Source organism: Chamaea fasciata, unplaced genomic scaffold, assembly GCF_029207755.1.
Source record: "Chamaea fasciata isolate MVZ Bird 193981 ecotype frontalis unplaced genomic scaffold, bChaFas1.0.hap1 SCAF_3, whole genome shotgun sequence".
In the NCBI taxonomy this organism is placed as follows: Eukaryota; Metazoa; Chordata; class Aves; order Passeriformes; family Sylviidae; genus Chamaea; species Chamaea fasciata.
Window position 1 is genome coordinate 18551191 of NW_027094088.1, and position 20850 is coordinate 18572040.

At 41.7% G+C, this 20850-nt stretch overlaps 1 protein-coding gene across 5 annotated transcripts in view; it reads right to left on the bottom strand.

Annotated features, from left to right (window-relative positions):
• Positions 1-20460, bottom strand: part of MARK1 (microtubule affinity regulating kinase 1) — a 57564-nt gene extending 37104 nt beyond the window's left edge. Inside the window, exon 1 of one of the 5 annotated variants that reach the window (XM_066178221.1) lies at positions 20144-20435. In XM_066178221.1, coding sequence (XP_066034318.1) covers positions 20144-20194 — 51 coding nt within the window. In that variant the 5' untranslated portion in view covers positions 20195-20435. Of the gene's footprint in view, positions 1-20143 lie in introns of all 5 variants that reach the window. The other 4 variants (XM_066178219.1, XM_066178222.1, XM_066178220.1 and 1 more) reach the window with 4 other exon arrangements.
• Between the last annotated feature and the right edge of the window lie 390 nt (positions 20461-20850).

Sequence of the window (20850 nt, forward strand, 5' to 3'; positions counted from 1 at the left end):
CAAACAGTTGCATAGACTCAAACAATGCCATGAACAAAGATGAAGATGCCCTCACAGGACAGATCATTTTAATGCAGATTGAACCGAGAAAGTATTATTTAATCAAAATGACAGTATAACAGTACAAAATCTGAAGAGGAAAAAAAATAACAAGGTTCATGGTCATGATGATTCTGGATTTTGGTCTTTTTGTGACAGAAAAACTAAGCCACTCTGGATTGCTCCTAATTATTACTTCTCAAACAGATTCTCTTTTGAGTCAACCAACCATTTTCTCCAGCTATGCCCAAGGATGACAGAAATCATGCATAAAGGTCAAATTTCCCAGTTTGTGACCCACACATAAATAAATAAATACAATTTCTGAATTGGAACAGCACTGAATGAAATTCAAATTGTTCTTGCAGTAGGCCTCTTTACTGCACATAAACATCTTGCTATTGTTGGAAGGTAAAGAGGAATTTAAAGTAGAAACTTAATAACTTCTAGAAATCTACATTCAGTGAAATTGAAACAGAAGATTAAGAAGTTGGAAAAAAATAAAAATCAAGGTCAAACAACAGTATCTCAGAGATTATTTCCAAAGAATACTAAAGCTGAATATCACAAAAGTATGCAACATCCACACTGTCTAGAAGGCTGCACAGTTTTCAGATCCTTCTGGTCCATTACAATATGCTCATTCATTATGCATCAGCTGCTATGTGGCTATTTAAAATGCCATTTCAGTAGAACAATCTCTAAATTCTGAGAAATTTTTCAGGGTGCTGGAAACAAGGGGGCTGTAAAAACCAACACTCTCCTTGAAGTTCAGTCATCTAAAAACAATTCCAGCCAACAAGCTGCATTTCCCACACAGGATTTTAATTAGAGATTCTGTTATTTCACTAGATAACCTGATTATATATATATAAATGTAGTGGGAAACACTACCTTCTATTAATACATCATAAACATGACTCAATATATTCAATTTATGTCAGTGTAAAATAAAGTCTCTAGAAATAAACACATAAAATTAGATGTTTCTTAAAAGGCAATTTTAAACAAAAATAGGGTGAAGCAGTTACAAGTTTAGAGCTGAAACAGTTTATTAGAGCATTTAGGTATTTTGCACATTAGTCAAGTATTTTAAAATAAGAAAGTAAGTAATGCAAAACAAAATCCACTTTTTCAGGAATCTCTAAGTATTTCTAGCATTCAATTTTAAATTGCAACATATTAGGTCTGTTTGTGACATGTTCCACCAGGGTTGTTACAGAAAGCCAAGGGCAGTAAGACCACTTAAGAGTTAACCTGACCCATTGCTTCTCAAAGCTATCATTTTCTTTGTTTACCCAAGGTAACTTTGCCAAAGCAAGATGACCGGATGACCAGACACATCATCCTTGAGAAAGTTCAGAAGAACTAACCCCACCAAGTAGGTACAGCATGTGGGTTTCACTACTTCACATATTCAGCATTCTTTAGCCACTTACTAGCCACTGGAGTAGTACCCTAAGGGATTATACACTGTAATCAAACTTACAACATCAGCTATATTAACGGCTGCTACAGCTTGCTCTTAAAAATCCCCCCAAACCATTCCAGTCACTAATCCACACAGCCTTTCTCAATCAAAGAACACTGAAGACCTCTATAGTCCTTCCTGGTAAGAGGGTAATTTCCACACATGAATCTGCCTACAAACACACCTCACTTGATTAAACAAACCTCTTAGTCCTGAATTTTCCCCATCTCCATTTATCACAAGGCAAATTCCTTGGCAGAGTCAGCCCATGGAAGCGAAGTCTGCACATGCAGTTCTAGAAAAGCAAATCATCACACTTTTCTCTCTCAGTATTTTCTATCCTGCCCTGGACATAAGTATCTTGAAGCCAAGTTTAATATTCATAACTCCGACCACTTCCAAGCATGTGCCATACACATGAGCATTTGTAACAGCTGTCATATTTTGCAAATATTTTTCAAAACAGCTAGCCCAGACAGAGGGAATCTGAAGGGTTGAAAAGACAGACTTCTAAATAGCTCTAATCTGCAACTGCTTTGCTCTTAATGTATGTATAATGTAGTGGGAAACACTCCTTTACTAGCACGCCAGAAACATGACTCCTGATATACTCAGTTTATGTCAGTATAAAATAAAATCTCTAGAAATAAACACATAAAATTAGATGTTTCTTAAAATACAATGCTGGGAAAGGAGAGGGGGCAGATGTGAAATACTGTCCTGGATGTACAGCTGCTGTCACTACCCCTTAGGACCTAGGAGCTTCTAGCAAGCCACCTCAAGCAAGATTTCTGCTAAAGCAACAATCAAACTAAACTGAAAGAGTCCAATTTTTCAAAAGCTCTTGGTACATCTCACAGTAGAAACCATGTGAAATGTTCAGATGAGCTTGTTCTGCACCATGTGTCAAGAGCATCCAGGTGGTACAGGTATGATGCAAACTGCACACAATTATAGTACCTGATCCCCCAATTAGGGGCAGAAGAAGGGGATTCCCTCCCCCTCCAGGTAAGCCTCACATCTGCTCAAAACCACACCTTACTCCTGCCACACAAATCTGTCACATCATACCACAATTCCTAAAGCACCTCTGCTCTACTAGAGCACTATCTAATTTTTCCTCTCAGACATGTGAGGAAGTGCTTTGGAAGGGTCAATTTAAAAGACAACGTATGTACACATGATTGTTTTCATAATTTCTTAACAGCAATTAAATGCATACTAGATGGTGAATGCATGATAGAAGCTTTGCTATAAAAAAAACCACCAAAATGCAAGGCAACCAACCTTCCTCTCCTGAAAGAGGGGATAATATGTAGGACTAAGCTCAGAAAAACCAAAGCAACAACGATGGAGTGAGGAAAGAAGTAGTTACAGTTTTTAAATCAGATACCAAGATCAGTGCATGATAAAGAAGAGAATCAGACAAAACTATGATAAAATATAGAATGCACCCATCTCCTGTGCCTGCTGATGCACACTTTCTGAAAGTGCAAGAAGAAAACAAACGTGTATGTACATCCTTCTCTTTAGATTACTCACATAATTTGTAAAAATGCCAGACATGATCTTTTGGAATAACTTGAATCTATCAGCTATAAGATATAACAATTTGAATAAAGCTGGCCTGAGTCAAGCATACACAAAGACTTCATTAAGTGATGCTGCAACTCTGAAAAGCATTTTATAAAATTTCTTTAAAAATTCCAAACTATACAGCACCCAAAGAGATACTAAACAAAATAATTTCCTCATTTTTTTTTGCATCACTTCCCTTTTCTTCCCAGTTGTAACACCGTGTATCTCACAAAGACAACTTCAATTTTAACATGAAAACATTTCCACTATAAGGTGAAATAAAATCCCCCAATGCCAATAAACAAATAGTTCCCTTTCTAAAAGCAAACATGTACACAGGTGACAACAAATTTACGCTGAGCACTGAGTACATCTTAATCTGTGCTCGTTACTATGGGATCTAAGTTTTGCTGGGTTTTGTTTGCTTGTTTTTTGTTTGGGGTTTTGTTGTTTGTTTGTCTTTTAAGTACTCAACATATGCACATGTATGTGAGACATACAGAAATAAGTTTGCCAACTTTGAGACAGAATTATCTTTCTCATCTCAAACTACACAGGATGCAATGTTTACAGCTCCATACTTAAGTAATCTAGGAAAGGAAACATCCCATGATCTATCAGTGCAGAACTAGACACAGAAGAGTTTCAGAAGTCCATACTAAAGGATCTTTAGAATAATTCTAATTTTCCTATGGTTACATCAACCTGTATTAATCCTGTGCATGATATAGTAAGCTCATTCCCTTTTTTTTTTTTCCGAACACTGCACTAACGTTATGTGGAAGGGTGGAGTTCATTATCACATGGAATAACAGATCCTTTTTATTTGATGGATAAAAAAAACCTTAAAAATGTGCTGGTCCACCTCCAAGATGACAGCCAAAGCATTTCAGAAAAACAAATACCTCCATAGCATGAAATCAGGTCTTGTAACCTGAACTCAGCTAACATGTTTCCTCCTCTCCCTGGGCCTGAAGCCCTCAGCCTGGCCAAGCGTGCAGGTGCAGCAGATCAGGACCTTCCTGCCTTTGTTCCATTTCACTCAGAATTGGCACAGTTATTTCAACCTGGCACTTTCCTTCCTGACTCATCCCAAACACACAAACAAGATTTTCCAGGGCTAATTCAGGACAGCCAGCCCATATCATCTCCATTAATTGCTAAGACCAAACTGAACCCTCCCTGCAGCCCCACGAAAACTGAGACAAGCCAGCTAAAAGCTGCTGCAGTAAACCACAGGTGGAACCAACATGAGGGGGGAAAAAAATGAAAGTTTTTGTAAAATCCTCTTGTGTACTCATTTTTGTCATTTGGTACAGTACTAGAAACTACCATCAGCCCTATCAAGCAAAAGATCAAAACATTTCTTATGTTGTCTAAATAAAATCTCAAATGTCTGTCACCCATGGAACCTAACACAAAACTATTTTTTGAAGGAAAGCACTTATGGGGGGGAGTGAAGGAAGGAACAAGACTATTCCTACAACCTCCTGGACACATCTAAACAGAGCCCTTCACAGACAAGAGTTCTTTCAACCTTTCTTGCCAGCCATTGCACTTTTCTCATGAGGTGAACAGTTTAACCTTGCCTGTCCTTTTTGACTTATTTCATGAGATCTTCAAACCTGCCAGCACAGAGCTCCCAGTGAGCATTCCCATCTCACCCAGGACATCCCGCCAGCACAGGCAGCTGCAGGGCACCACGGATTCTGAATGCCACAGCACCTACAGTTTGCTCAAAAATCCCCTGTGAAACAAAAAGAAAACCAAATGCAAATGTAGGTTGTTAATTGAACCAACCAAACAAGAACAGGAACACACCCAGAAAGCGAAACTTCTGGCAAAGGAAACTGGCAGGAGTTTTTATTGCACTTATAAATGATGCAGCCAGGTCATTTTTCAATCGGCCTGATGAAAGGCAGAAGAAGGGAGACATGAAACAACTTACAGTTCAGGATCATGTCAAGCACATGGAGCTTCTTGAGCATTTGCAGGGCTCAAGAAGTAGAAAATACTTTAATATCTAACTTCAAAACTGAGGGGAAAGTGCTGTTTCTACAGCCTAGAGACTGCAATCCTGAAACCTGAGGCTGGCCTCCAGACGAGGAAAACAGCAGCAGGAGGCAAGATTTACTCACAAAAGAGCAAGTGTGAAGCACGTCTGACACTTAGGATCAAACAACCACCCCTCTGGGCCAGCTGAGGTTCTCCTACAGAAGGAAAGAATACAGCAGCTAATTGGGACCAGGCTCTGAATTGCAACTCATTCTTCCTCTCAAAGTTTACGTAAGGGCATTTTTTCCTTATTCACTGCATTCCTACAACAGCTCTGGATGAGTCCCTATGTGGCACGACGGCTGCTGAAGCTGATCCAACACTGCTCCCATGCCCACACACACACCCCTACAACCCCACTGCTGCTGGGGCAGCAGGACAGACAGACAGCACAGGCAGCCGAGCCAGACAAAGCCTTGCAACTCTGCTGCCAGGGTCACCTCCAGCCCCTGAGCGCAGGCAGCCGCTGACACCTCCCCAGCAGCAGCACAGGCACAAGGACAAAAGGCAACACCCACAACTGGGAAGACCGGATCACATCAGCCCTATGTTAAACTCCCGCGGAACTGCGCTATCAGGACAGGAACAACATGGAAAAGAAAATTGATCACACTACTTTTCTTGATAATCCAAAGGCAAATTGACACCAGTAGTGAAACTTTAGCTAGGAGATACTTATTCCCATTCCACAACAAGATAAAAACACACAAGGACTCAGAAAAGAACCAAAACCAACACAATAACAAAAATTCCCGAAGTAACAAAAACAATCCCACAAACAAGTAAACAGCCTAGCGTAGTCGTGTTGTTTAGCCTCAGAAGAGCACACAACATGACCTTAAGAAGCTCCCCTTTAGGGATGACATGAGTGGGTAAAGCACCCCAACACTTTGCTACACAAAAGAGAAAGTTCCTCCTTCAGCAAGCTGGACAGTAGTTCTAAAGTCTTTATATCTCCATTACTGGATTTATCCAGTGGGTCCAATGACAAATTCATCAAGACAGATCACCATCTCATTTTGAAGAGTATTTTACCTCAAGGTCTTATTAACTTCCTGAAGTAAAGCCAGCTTCTAAAAAGTGATGAGATGACCAATTAAAATATCCAACCTGATAGCAGTACATACTAATTGATGTACACATGTCCTAGAAAAGAAACTGTCTTGGGGAATGCAGGACTCTGTAATGTTTGAGGATCACATCAAGCTCTGTTTCAAATGCCTTTACCCAATGTTCAGCATGATTTTCCCATATTCTCTTGACATGCTCCTTTTAGGGATCTTGGAAGTCTAATCTGAAGAGTACGGAGACTCATCTTAACAATTCCCTTCATACAATACAGTACATACAAAATAAATGTAACTAGAAGTAATTACCAAAATTAACTTGATGCCTAGACAGAAGAGGGGAATAGAAAGCATGGAACTAGAGCAGATTAACAAGGCCTATCTCAAGCCCTTCCACAGAGCCTTCAAGGGAGGGACAGGGAATCCTTCCTGACCTGAAGAGCACTTTCATGGCCTCTTGCACTAGAGCATACCAGCTTAGTTTCTCCACCTTCAAGGCTTGATAACATGTGCTGGTCCACCATTCTGCAGCCAAGGACTTCTGTTGTCAGTAATAAGCCTTGCCTCGGAAGACTGAGCTGCAGAGGGCCGAATGAACTTCACCTATCAGCGACGTGGTTTTCATATTTAAGCCAGAATTTCATCACACTCAGCATTCTGCAGGCATGTTTTTTCATAAACATATGGTTGACTCTGAGGAGTAACAGATACTTTCACACAGGAAAACCAGAACACCACCCTAAGAGGAGGAAGCACCTTAGCTGGCATGGACATTTCTACCAACAAACCTGCACTCCAGCAGCACTCAGTTACAAGACTTCGGTCTCCGGAGAACAGGCTAGCAGAGCACGATCTGATGGTGGGAGATACAGGTAAAGTTATAAGGACACCACTAAATTTATGCTTTCAGAAGACCAACTATGCTTTACAAGACCATGTAAGCAGGGCAAGATTATGACAATGTATCCAAGTCAACTGGCTGGGACCTGCTGAACTCAAAACAAAACAGCAAAATGAAGAGAGTCTTCTGCTGAGTGCTCTCTACCTTGTTTTTCACGTAAGTGTTAATTAACAGATCAAATAAAATGTCCTCAGTTGAGCTGTAGTAATTATTTACCTTTATCTGGATAATGCTATACCACATTTCCACTTAGCAAATATATTCCCAGGCTTGCACAGATTTATGCTTAACTTTAAGCTGTCCAAACAGCGTCTGGCCCTTGGACCAGCTCCTATCTTATGATCAAAGAGTGCGTTTTTCACAGAGCTCAGACTACAATACCAACAGAGCCCCTTGCTCCTAAACTCGTGCAACCACCCTGTTTTAACCTTTGGGCTTCAATTATTCATGATCACAAACAACTGCAATGTAGCACTCCAGAAATACATTCAACTAGGAAGCTAAACTGATACATGGAAAAAAGCAAACAGCAGCAATATCCCTCAAAGATTTTGTAAAGTATGTAATGTAACTAGAAAAAAAGAACACATTTTTTAGCCGTTTTAAGCTGTAAGATACAGTGATACAATAGATAATACATACTGTCAACCACACCTACACAGCAGACTGATGTCAATGTGTTGAATTCAAACCATGGACAGAAAACACACGTGAAGGTAACTCAGATGTAAAAACCAAGCACAAGAAAAAGAACGAACAAAACAAATTTAACAGAACACATAACGTAATTTGGCTAAGGAAGCAGCAGAAAAATCACAGGATGCAAAGACAATATTAAAACCAGCAGATACTACATTTACCCAGACCATGAAAATAACAAGTTAGGAAAATGTGGAAGAAACAATGGACACACATATATAGGTAAATCGTAATGAAACAAGCCAGATAATCTGTGATTAGACGTTTGAACATATCTACTATGTATTCAAAATGAATACAGTCATTAAAATAAGCAGCCAATCCAACAGTAAGAAAAAAAGATATATGACCTTCTCTAGGGTCCTTGACAATCTGTGGGGAAGAATCCAGATCCCCAGCTTTGGGCTTTACACAGCCGCCCAGCCTGCAGGCTGTGAAAACTGGGCATTTCAGACTTCTTTATCTATGGTGAGACACATCAAATAACCAGTAGCAGCAACAGCAGCCTCCAGCCCACCATTAGCAGGGGCAACTCTTGATTCTGTCCCGAGTTGGACATCAAAACAGTTTGGGTAATACTAGAGCAGCATGCCTGGAAATCCCCAGCTGAAGTGCCTTACTGAATGCTGTCTCATATTAAATACTGTCTCATATTAAAACAGGAATTAATTTGATTCAGTCTCAAGGAAAGGAAAGTCATAAAAGCAGAGGAAGTCATGGGGACCTGAGGGCAATGTCACGGGTGACAGGGATTATACCAACCTCCTTACTGGAAACTGGGAATTTGACCCCAAACCTTAAAGGAAAGTCATCCCTAAGCAGATTTCAAATGGACACAACTGAATTTTTCCAAGTCTTAGGATGAGCTGCCAGCAATGTTTTGCTCTCTTCCACCACCAATGTGCCAAGGCTCCTTCTCCCACCCACAGTGCTAAAATGCCCTTTGCCTCCTAAAAGGTGAGGAAAGCCACAGGATAGTAGAAGAGATGATCATGTATCCCTTCATGCAGCATTGCAATCCCTTGCAATTATCACAGGCTCACTGGGAACTCGATTTTTTTCCTTAATTTACCAAACTAACTAGAATGCTCCCAACCTCTGGTGATGACAACTATCGTGTAAATACTTTTCTCTTTTCATCAAGCACTTGAAGAATCATTTTCTACTGCCTCCCTATGATCCAACAGGTGACCTGAAATCAGGCATAGCTGTGGAGAAAGGGTAGGAAGCCATCTGGAGGTACACTTGTAACTGTGCTACCGACATGTAACTGTGCTACCAGGCAATAAACTTGACAGTCCCCCAGTCTGCTTTCTTCTTTTCCTCTGTCACTCGCCGAGTTTCATCTTCAATTAAAGCAAGACAATATTAGGAAAATGGCTGATGCACCATTAACACTTCACTTGATTGTAACTCCAGTCTAATACTCAAGGGCTGTATTTAATTCAGCTTCTTTAGTAATTATTTTGTGAAGATAATGAAAACAAACAGATGGATAGAGGAGTCCACTCTGTCTCTCTTGTACACCACTCCAGAAGGCTTGACACCTCTCACTTGAAAATAATTCTATTGAAATGTAATGTTACACACCACTAGGAAATTAATTTAATGAGCAATGGGAAAAAGCTTGTACACAATACCAAAACACAAAGTTTTGTAAAAAGTCACACAAAAAACTAATAATAACAACAGCAGCAGTAATAATAATATGTTACTTTGTAGTGCTTACAAAACATCAAACTTGACTTTTATATGAGCACTATACTTCTGCTATCACTGGATGAGCAAGAATAGCTTTTTTAAAAAGGACCTTTAAACACAATTTTATCAGTCTACTTAGCACAGGCTGTGAGATTAGATTTCCCTTAGCCTGACTACAAACACTACTGGAGGCATACATTCTCTGATAATAATTATGTCTTCCACTGACTAATTACAGCATCTATATTAGCTCTACCCTCATTGCTCATACCAGGTTTGAGGATAAGATTTCACTGGACTCTGCAGTAGATGGAGCAAGAGTTACACTGTGAAGGGCTTTCATAAATTTTCTTTGTTCATGTGCATCTTATGTCTGTCACTGGAAGAAAGAAGTCTAAAAGGCAGTCAGTCTTTTTCATTTAATATCAAATTATGAAAACCAAATTTGAAAAGCTATTACACATAGGTATGTCTGTTAAAGACTACTCAGAACAGTATTATTAATATTTTCTGTATCTATTTCATTGTACTGAATGATTAAAAATGCCATTCCTTTGGGAGTCTGATCTTAAGGAAAAAGTCTGATCTTGCAAAAAAAATACCATTTCAGTCCTCCAACAAGACCTTTTTTTTTTTTTTTTGTAACCACCAGTAGACTGTCCTTACTATAATGGCTGGAGGAAGAAAATTAGATTACTGTTGGAAAAAAATTTACTAAATAAAAACCCCAAATGCTTTAAAGAATTATATTACCTCAAATCAATAATATTATCTGGAACAAGATATGAGTAAATACATTACACATGTAAGCCATTTGTGGAAAACAACCATATCCTCTCTAAGAGCTCAATGTAGCATTTCACAGGCTAAGGTAATTTCCATGGCAAAAACAAGACTCCTCTTTAACACATAAGATTCTCTGAATTTCTGAGCTATGCCTCTACTTATTTTAAGTGAAGACAAACATCGAAGAAGTAGACAGATACTTACATATGACTGAAGCCAAGCATGCACTCGCAAAAGGAATTTCAGATATTTACTGTTTAAGCACAAGTAATTTACACTGCTGCTACACAGCCTGCAGGACACCCTCCCCTCCCCCTTCTCCAGCTCTGCAACTCTCACCCATTAAATTCCTCGTGTATCTGAGTGTATGGAAAAGAACTCCAAGAGAACATGATAAAATTGTATGTCCTGTCTAAGTAATCACTACGAAGCTTTGGTTCCTCTCTGCTGTTATCTGAGAGAAGAAAGCCCAGTAACTTTTCCAGGGTGGAGGGAAGGAAAGGTAGAATGAGGAAAATATGGTCTAACTGATGAATATTTCAAGCAGTAATAATCATTTTTGCTAATATTTGAAAGAGCCCCCAACACAGAAACAGGTCTTCCCAGCCCACCCACAGCAAAGAATTTCTTTGCTCCCTTCAGCTTTACAATTCAGATTATTCCCACATTAAAATGCTCCTTGGGATTCATACAGAAGGGTATTACTTGAAGGATAAACAGGAGCTGCAACTACATGGCTTTTATAAAGCTTTGTATTGGGTTTGCTTATGTCATTAAATGAGCAAAACTGGAAAAGGTCCCAGAAAGAGTGAGAAGCATAAGGAAGCTGGCAATGAGTATGCCAAGCTCCAGCACAAAAGCACGTTAGTAAGCAAAATGGGGGAGAAAACAAGGGGGGTAGGGGGGCCAGAATGTGAGATTATAGCAAATTGCAGGGGTTTAATGACCAGCAAATTAATCAACAGAGCCAATCGGAATCTCAGAAAGATGGATATTGGGTATGGAAAGATAAAGCTGGTGTGATGGCAGGTTATGGACTAGCACCAGGTTTAAAATTAAATTGGTCAATTTTTTGAGGGACTAAATAAGAGAAATTATCTATGTGACAACCTTCAGATTACAAATAAATGGCCTTTTCCCTTCTTTAAAAAAAAAAAAAAAAGGGCTGCTTGAGGATAAGTAAAAGATGTTTTACTTTATTTTTCTATTACTTTCTTCTTGAGCATTGGGTTAAGACGAAAAAGACAAGAACCAACAGTGGGGAAGGGAGGAATCCTTCCAAGAAATCCTAAAATAGCACTCTATCCCAGCGACTAAGGCTGAGCCTCTGTTACAAGGAGGTATGTGTTGTAGTGCACCAGGAGTGAGCTGTGGGCCCTCCCACGGAAGCACAGCACAGGCACTACAGGTTTTACCACCAGCCTCACCTCAGGCAAGAGCCCTTCCACCATCCAAAACTCATCTATTTGCTTCAACCGCATCTGTCTAATGAAAGATATCGCTTCTCTCTAACAACCTTGCCTAATTCTGTGTCTGCTTGAGATTTTAAAAGTTATCATGTACTACTTTACTTTATAATATAGAAGCAATTAGATTTTGTCACCAGTAATATTATCATTATCTGCTTTTGCAAAAGACTGCTATGGGCTATCCAGTAACTCTATATGTTCAGCTACACGAACACTGATGTACTACACAAGCGCTTTCATTAGAGGTGAAGTAAAGTTCTGTCTTATTATTCAAAATATCACAACCACATATGTTTAAAATATGGTTCTACAATTCAGCTGGATGAAACTCCTTATGTTTGACCACCAGAAATACATATTAAGTTTGGACATCATTCTCTGCTTTGATTAACATTCTGCTACTTTTGTGAATTCTACAGATGTTTAAACAAAAACCAGGATAATTATTCTGCTTCTTCCCAGCACATCAAAGGGTCACAGTGAGCAAGGCAGAGGCTGGTCTGAAGTCACAAACCTGATTCATTGGGACCTCAATAAAACTCCATTACAGGTAACAACCCTCACCTCAGAAATCATTATGGTTATGAATACACATATCAGTGTGTGGTGATTCAATGCCGTTTTAGACTGGACATACATCTTTGCAATTTAAACAATTACTCCAGCTAAAGCTTACTGTAAGCAAGAGTCCTCTTTCTGAGATATTGTCAGGCTTTTGAAGAAACCAAGTGTGAAGGAAAAGAACCCTTTTCTGCAACATATATTGTGTTGCTGTATTTTATATTTAGGTCTCCATAACAATCCTACACTTATTTTTATAAAAGACTGCTAACTGAAATAGTTTGCACACAAAGGGACAGAAGTCATTGGTACTGGGCACTTAAATCTTGAACAGCCACGAAGGGTTCTTTACAAAAGTCATCTTAATTGTAAGGTACATTCATGTTAACCAAGCAAGTGGAGTGCAGACCACTTCTCATTTTGACATCTCAGCCTGTATCTAAGGTGTTCCACGAGCATAGGAACACCAAGATAAAAAAAGGAAAATTACTTTTTCCTGAAACCATATACAACAAACAGCAGAACAGGAGAGCTTGAAAACCCACAAACACATTCAAGCAAGCAAGAAAGCCTGCTTTCCACAAGGATTTAAGCAATGTGAAGTGACTGTTCATCAGCTGTCCTGATAAGATGGAGAATTTTAGAAAAACGTAATGATCTTTCACTCTAAAAGATGCCAAATAAACTCTTAGTTTTGGGTTTCACATAAATACAACTATTGATCAGTCATTAGACACTAAGCAGTGGAAGTGTTCCATGAGCATGTCTGGTTCATTGCTTTTAAGGTTAATTGTAGCCCAGCTGAATTTAACTGTGCAAGCACCCTACTACAACTGTGAACATATGTCTCTCATCAGAAGTTGCTATTTTCATTGTAAGTACACACACACACACAAAAGCTTATGTTAAAAAAAAAACAACAACAAAACAAAACCCCCCAACAAACCCCCGAACCCCGCCACCAAAACTAACCAACAAAACCTTTTTTTCAACTGCCATCTGAGGTCAAAAAGAAGCAGGATTATGACAAGCAAAGAGTGTAGTTTCAAATGCTCTTGCCTTCAACTATTTTCCCACAATAGCTACAGCGTATTTGGTCACTACTTAGGAAATAAAAGTTGAAACAAACACAGGGAAATGTACTTTAAAAACAAGGGCCACCTTATCATCTTGGAATTTTTAACCTTAGATTCACTAGGATGCTCACCAAAACAATCTAAGCTGAATCATCTCATACAGCTTCAAAGTCTCAAACTGACCTTGAGATCTCAACAAGCCTTTGATTTTGCTATTTTACTACGTTATTCACAGAAAAACAAAGATGATTCATTCTTACGTGAAATACAACTGGCCCAATTTAAAGCTCGGTTTAGCAGTGAGCACAGAGAACACACCAAAGAAAAGCTAATTGACAACGGGAAAGGAGTAGAGAAATGTTAACAATTAATCAGGCTTGGTAGTGATGTGGAGAAAGAGCTTCTTATTAAAACTCAGACTGAGTTGCATTATATTCATTACACTGAACAATGTGAATGTTTTGATGAAACTTTCCTGTTTTCATGACTGTTTTCACAGTCAACTGTGGAAAACATTTCTTCCCAATTTACCACTATCTAGAGCAGAGTAAACTTTCAAGAATCAAGACCCAGTAAAAAAAATTGTGAAATCCTAACAAAATTTTTTTGCCTATTCTGAAATTCCAGAAAGATTAAAAAAAAACCACAACAACAAATCCAACCACAAAAAGCAAGCATTGTGTTTCCAAGAACAACAACAACAAAATAGATGGTGTCACAACCACAACATAAATAAGTTAAATTTGAAACTTGTCACTGTCTGCAGCAGCTTACAAGCAGTATGTTTAACCTGGAGGGCAGCACAGACTGTAAATATGTATTTTAAAATAAAGGACAGGCTGAAGTTACTAAAAGATAAAGTCTAAAAAGAAGTGATAAAATGCTTTCTCTCTGATATTTTAACATATGAAAAGTTTGCTTCAACTCTCAAGTTGTGAATAGGCCAACCTGTAAGAAACCTGGCTTAGGGCTTCAGTCGCACTGGAGTTTTCTAGCTCCACATTAATTGTAAAATCATCTTCTTACAGGATATTTTCTTAATGAATCTGCTCTACTGAAACACTGTTTAAAGCTCTCTCAAGCATCAGTAAGGTATTAAGGTCAGGTCTGTCTAAATAGTGAGAACAGGAAGAAAAGCTCCACCAAGTGAAACTACAAATGACTGATTTAGAATATAATTTTAGAGAAATCACAGTATCTGCACTTAAAAAATTAAGTAACTACTTTTTCTGTGTTTCAACTACTGATATCAGTTAGAAGCTGGCAGAAGAATCCTCTGCTGAGCAACAGCAAATGTGATGGTAGAAACTTAACACATTTGTAGAAGAAACATTAGTTTGCAAATGTAATCAGGAGTCACGGGGGAAAAATCCTGCCTTTACTGATGACTGAAACACTTAAAGTGCAGAGATAATTTTTTAAAAATCTCTCTTAATATAAACAGTAAGTCTGTAGGATCACAAATACACAACTGTAAAGATCCCACTGGTCAGTTTTCCTAGAACATATTCTCCTTGTTCTAGTTCAGTGTTGAAGTCCACTGACCATGTAAGTACAGTTTTCAGAACATCAACCACAAACAATCCAACTTTATGTTTACCTATGAACCTCAAAACCCCATGAAGTATGAAATAAGTGCTACAAGCAAACTGCATTAACTCTTTCTGAACTTTAACACTGTACATCATTTGTGATGCCTAGAAAGAACACTGAACTATGAACATTTTTGGTGCTTTGTACCAAAATAATCCTCTTTACATAAAGAAAATGAAACTAAACATGTGTATCACCTGTCCCATTATTCTCTCTGATCCACACGGAAGGTTAACTTCAAAATGAACCTTGCTCTCTCCATGCATAGTACTCTAGCTCAGTGTGTGTTTTCCCCCCATAACACAGGAGCTCACTCCAGATGTGAAGTAAAACAACAACAAAAGTCTGCACAGAGGAAACACAAACCTTCTAAATAAGATTAGGAGCACATACCCCCTTCTTACCGTTCAAACAAACATAGAACCTAATGGTGTATTTATGATCAAGGAAAATAAATTTGCAAGGAAAAAACACAGGCATTCTTCACTTTGCTCAAGTCCATCTCCTGTGGATAAGAAAGATACAGCTGTACTCTTGAACCCATAAGGTTTGGAAATTAGGCCATTCTTCTGCTTAAGGCACTGAAGAATTCTTGTCAGATACTTTCTCCCACGCCCCCTCTGTCCAAATCAAAACCATGTGTTCTTATTGTGCAAAAGCAAATCCAGAAGAAGAAGGGGAAAAAAAAAAAAGGAAATTAAACATGGTATAATAATTATCATCCCAACTTGACCACTTCATTCTATCCTCTTATCTCTTGCCCTGTTCAACTTCTTTCCTCTTTAAAACACAGCTGCCTAGTAGGCTCCCCTGTCAGAAAGGCATCCTGAACCACACCCACTTGGAGCTGTGAGATGTCACCCTCCCACAGCTAACCCACAAACCGGTGTGCATGTGTCAAAGTCATCATTATTTGTATGATAATGAAGTAAATCACATGACCACAGGTAACTCATTTATCCTTTTTAAAATTTCCCCTGCCATGACATCTCAATCATTCTCACATAGCACTGGCTAGGCGAGACAAACCACAATTCCTACATTCCTCCTTGACTCTGGCCAGAGTTATCATCCAGCACTCCTGCATTGTTTGTTCCTTCTCCCACTGTAAACACGCCAGATCACCCCAGCAGAATTAAACAACTTTGAGATATTGGAAAAGTACAAAACAAAATAATACCTTAAAACTTAGCTAGATAGGTGAGACCACAGCACAAGAACAGCAATACCTTCACAGATAATAGTAATACCTTCAAAAGATGAAATTACACTTAAAGAAGAAAAAAAATCATGTATTCTTATGCCAGACTAAGAGGTCCTTATGTCAGAAAAAGCAAACTACTTCCAGCATTCTCATTAACTTTACTGAAAGTACTACACAGCAAGTAGTATAGAGCCAGCTGTTGAATGTCTGAATCTTTTCTTACACAGAGCTCCCCCAAACCATCTAAGAATATATTACCTATGTATTTCTTCTCTTTTGCCTTAATTCAGGAAAACCATTCCTCAATTCAATGACACAATACAAGGCAACACATTATGAAGGGAAAAACATAAAAATCCCTCCTTCCTCAATTAATACCAACTCAATGAAAACAGAATAGCGACTCCAACTCAAAGCTATTGATTCCTGTCCTTCTCCCAGCAACAGCAGAGATGGGAAGCTCAGTTCACCCAAACTAACCCCAAGTGCAATTGTTTGAATGCAGTGATACATTTTTTGCAGGCTGTGACAGGTAGTGTATCAAGAGGAGGCTGTAAATAGTTACATGTACAAAATCAAAACACGAGGAAATGATTATTTTGAATACTGCTCTTGCCCCTCACTTGAAATCCGGAATACACATGAAAATACAGTACTGCCTCCACCCATTAATTTCCCCAAGATTCCCAATAAACTGTTAGTAAGAATAAGTGTTTGATAATCATAATCTACTTTGCTTCCTTAAACACAGCTTTCATGAACAAGAAACAACATTTCCAGTGAAAAGTATTTATGAAGTGTGCTAGGGAAGCTAAACATTGCACTGGGAGGTGTCAGGAATAGCAAAAAGGCAAAGAAAATAAAGAGTGGGAAGCTCCACAGGACAGACCTATCAGTTACACACACACTGATGCTTCCCAGGACCTGGCTCCCTCCACCTGTTGTCTGTCCCTGTTCTTTTTACTCCAGCCTTCTGATAAGACTTTATCAAGTAATATGCTGCCTGATCTTATCCGTTCTAAAATATTTTCAAAGGGCACTGTGGGACAAAAGGCACAAGGCATTATGGAAACAAGCAAGTTTTTTTCACCCATCCCATCAGGAACTCCTGTAATTCCTCAAGGAATGAATATTCTTCTAATAGGTGCTATAGCAAATGTTATAATTTCTTTTTTTCAAATGGTAACACAAATGCTTGCACACTCACTGAGAAAAGCACACATTAAATTTTTGTTTATTTTCTATTTGAAAGTACTGAAAGCAGCTGCCAAGAGACGGGGTGGTGCTGGCAGGGTAGCTCCCCACGATTTCACACAACAAGCTCACCCCATGTGCAGGGCACAGCTGGGCACACAGGCAGGGCTGTACTCAGAAGCATCAATCGGCTCTCTCCGGGACAGAGCGCTCCAGTCTGTCCCTTGGGAGTCACACAATGGAGCAGCACTGCGAGATGGCCACGAGCAGCAGATGGGAGAAAAGAGCCTCTCCTGAAGATCACCATTAGCTGCCCAGGAGAGCTTGGCTAATATACATACTGGAGAACTGAAAATGCACACTACAAAGAGGGACTTTTTTACCAGACCAAAACTTGCTCCTTAATTCCTCACTCTTTCCAATCACATCGCCCTTTAGTTACAACTTCTCACCATCTCGGTTACCCAGAGCTCGACTTTGTCCATCATGAGCCACCAGCATAAAAGCTCCCCGACCATTACTGTCTATTAGCAGAAGGAAGAACATTAAAAGTAATTTAAGAGTCTCACCTCACCCTCACAGAATCCATTTTAAATCAAGGAATGCTGCTGATCAGGAAGTCAGAAATGGACCACCTACTCCTCCTCCATCCTCCATTTGCCACTTTAGCCAAAGGTCTGACGTAAGAGACACCACGGGCAGCAAGGGCTGCTCCTGAGGCTGCCCAACAGGCAGAACTCAAGGTCTCTGCTCCAAATCCTGTGGACACCCACTAATGACAGCACTGGAGTAATTCTGTGCGGACTGGGGAATTTACAACCGTACAGATCTTTGGTGCTTATCTGGCTAGAAGATTGTATTCATTAGTGTAAGGTTTCAGACTCACACCAAGGTTTTCAGAAGCAAACACACAATTTTGAGTATTCTGATATGCTGTGCAAACCTGGGTGTTTCAGATGCCCAATGCACTCTCTAAAACCACAGTAATAAAAAAATAACACTTACTATTCTTTAGGTGTCAAAATTGAGCACTCACAAGTAGCATAATATTTTTTAAATTAACGACCAACACTTTGAAATTTTCATTCCATAAAAGATGATGATATTTGAAAATATTTCTATTTGTCTCGTGTAAATTTTGCAAGTCTTATGGACTGTACTACTGGATATATACATAAATATTTCTTATCCTTTCCTGTCATCTATCTCTTATCCACATTCCTATATACATTTGAAATAGAGACTCATGAGTAACACGTATCACGCAAACCTGCACTTTATCATTTAATTAAATCAAAATTTTCATCCCAAGGACTTGCTTTTGTTCTTAGGGCAACACAGAACTCATCAGTCCATGAAGAGTAAGGACACACCAAATACATCTATTTGCTTTAACTAGTAAGAAGTCTGATATTGCTGTACCAATTGAACTTCCACTGAGTCACCGATACTAAAAGCTCATTATAATTCACCACACTAGGTTTTAACTTCTCTAGCTATATTACCTCTTTCTGTTACCTTTGTCTTCCAAATCACCTTCTTACACTCACTTGTTGTATCAGACAGTAGCCTATTCAGAAGGCACTGCTGCTTAGGCTCGTACAGTAACAAATCTTAGGAGCTCCTGCTACCAGCCAGAACATCTATAGAATAGATTGATGCAATACAAACAAACATCTTCAACCCATTTCAGCCCACTAGGCCATCTTCCCTCGTTTCTTACCAATCACTTTCCACACGAACAGAAGGTGGGTATAACTGCCTGTGCTACATTTCCTACCACTCCTTTTCCCCCTCCTTCTGCCACCTTCCCAAAGGTAATTAAGGATACGCATTGCAAACAATACTGCTTTTAACACCGGCTCCCTCAGCCAAGAGGCAAATTTCACACCTCCCACACTACCACCTATGTAAATAATCACCACTGATGGACAGGACCAGACATGGTCCAGCATTCCTCAGGTACACTGTCCATCACAGCCAAGGCTGGTTATTTTCTATGGAAGAGCACCACAGCAGAGAACACCACCGTGCTCCCACTTCATCGAGTCCCGGCGGAGCAGAGACCGCAAAGATATTTAAACAGAGCACAAAGGAAGATACAATGAACTCGAGAAGAATCAAGGACACGACCACAGCCTCTCTCGGAGGCAACACAAAGCAAAGCAGAGGAAGGAATACAACACCGCCGGGGACCGCCTTGGAAGTGTAAACCGAACAAAGAGCAAGTACCGCCGAAGCCCAAGAGGTGAGGCAAGGCCAAGTACCAGGCCGCCAGACAGCGCACAAGTGGCTCTCCCAAGGCAGGCGCGGAGGTGCCGAGTGCGGGGGCCGCCCTAAGGCGGGGCACGCCGGCTGCCGCCCGCAGGGGCTACAGGCCTCTGGCCGCCGGGGGCCCGCAGCCCGTGTGCGCCGGCGGCCGAGGACATATAAGGGCAGCGCAGCCCGGCCCGGCCCGGCCCGGCAGCGCTGGAAGGGGCTGCGGGAGGGCTCCCCGCGGGAGGCCCGGGGCGACGTGGAGCGCGGCGGGCCGGACCCGCCCCGGCAGCGCCGCATGGAGGAGCTTGGGGCGCGGGCAGGCGGCGGTGCCGGCCCGGCACTCGGCACGGCCGCGGCCCGCCCGCCCCTGGGGCAGTCGGCCTGGGCGGCACGACGGGCCTGGGCGGCACGACGGGCCGGGCCGCCACTGGGTACCGGGGAGAGGCGGGAGGGAGGCAGGGAGGGAGGGGGGTCCCGGCGCGGCACTCACGTTCTCCGTGTCCCGCTCATTGACGGTGGGCAGCGGCGTGCGGGTGGACATGGTGCGGGCCGCGGCGGCACCGCGCCCGGCGCTCCGAGGGAAGAGGCCGCTCCTAGGCCTCGGCGGAGCCCGCCGGCCGCCCCCGCCGGCAGCCGGGCGCACACGGCGGGACGCGGGGCCTCCTGCCCGCTACGCGCCCGGTGCCATCGCCTCGCCCGACTGCCTGGCCGCCCCTCCGCCCGCCTCACCGCCGCCGGGCTCCGCGCAGCTCGGCCGCCGGCTCCTCCTCCTCCCCCGCCCTCCTGCCCGCTCAGGTGAGCGACCGGCAGCGCAGGGGGCCGCGGCGCCTCCTCGCAGCATCCGGCGGCGGCACCAACTCCGCCTCGCTCCCCTCCCCGCTTCTCCCCTCCTCCTCCTCCGCCTCCTCCCCCTGCCCGCCCTCGCCCCGCCGGCCCCGCTGCAGGAAGCGCCGGTCGGTGCGGGCGGGCGCGGCAAACGCGGGCCGGCAGGCGGACGCTGCTGTGGCGCCAGCGCCGCTGTGGCCGCCGCTCCGTCACGGGCCCGGCATGGGTGGCGGCCGGGCGGGAGCGCGCCCTGGGCCCGGGGCTGGAGTGGAATGGGGCCTCATGGTCACCAAGAGGCAGGACTGATCTCTCCTCCGTGGTGACCAGTGACAGGACCCGAGAGAATGGCCTGGAGCTCAGTCAGGGGGGTTT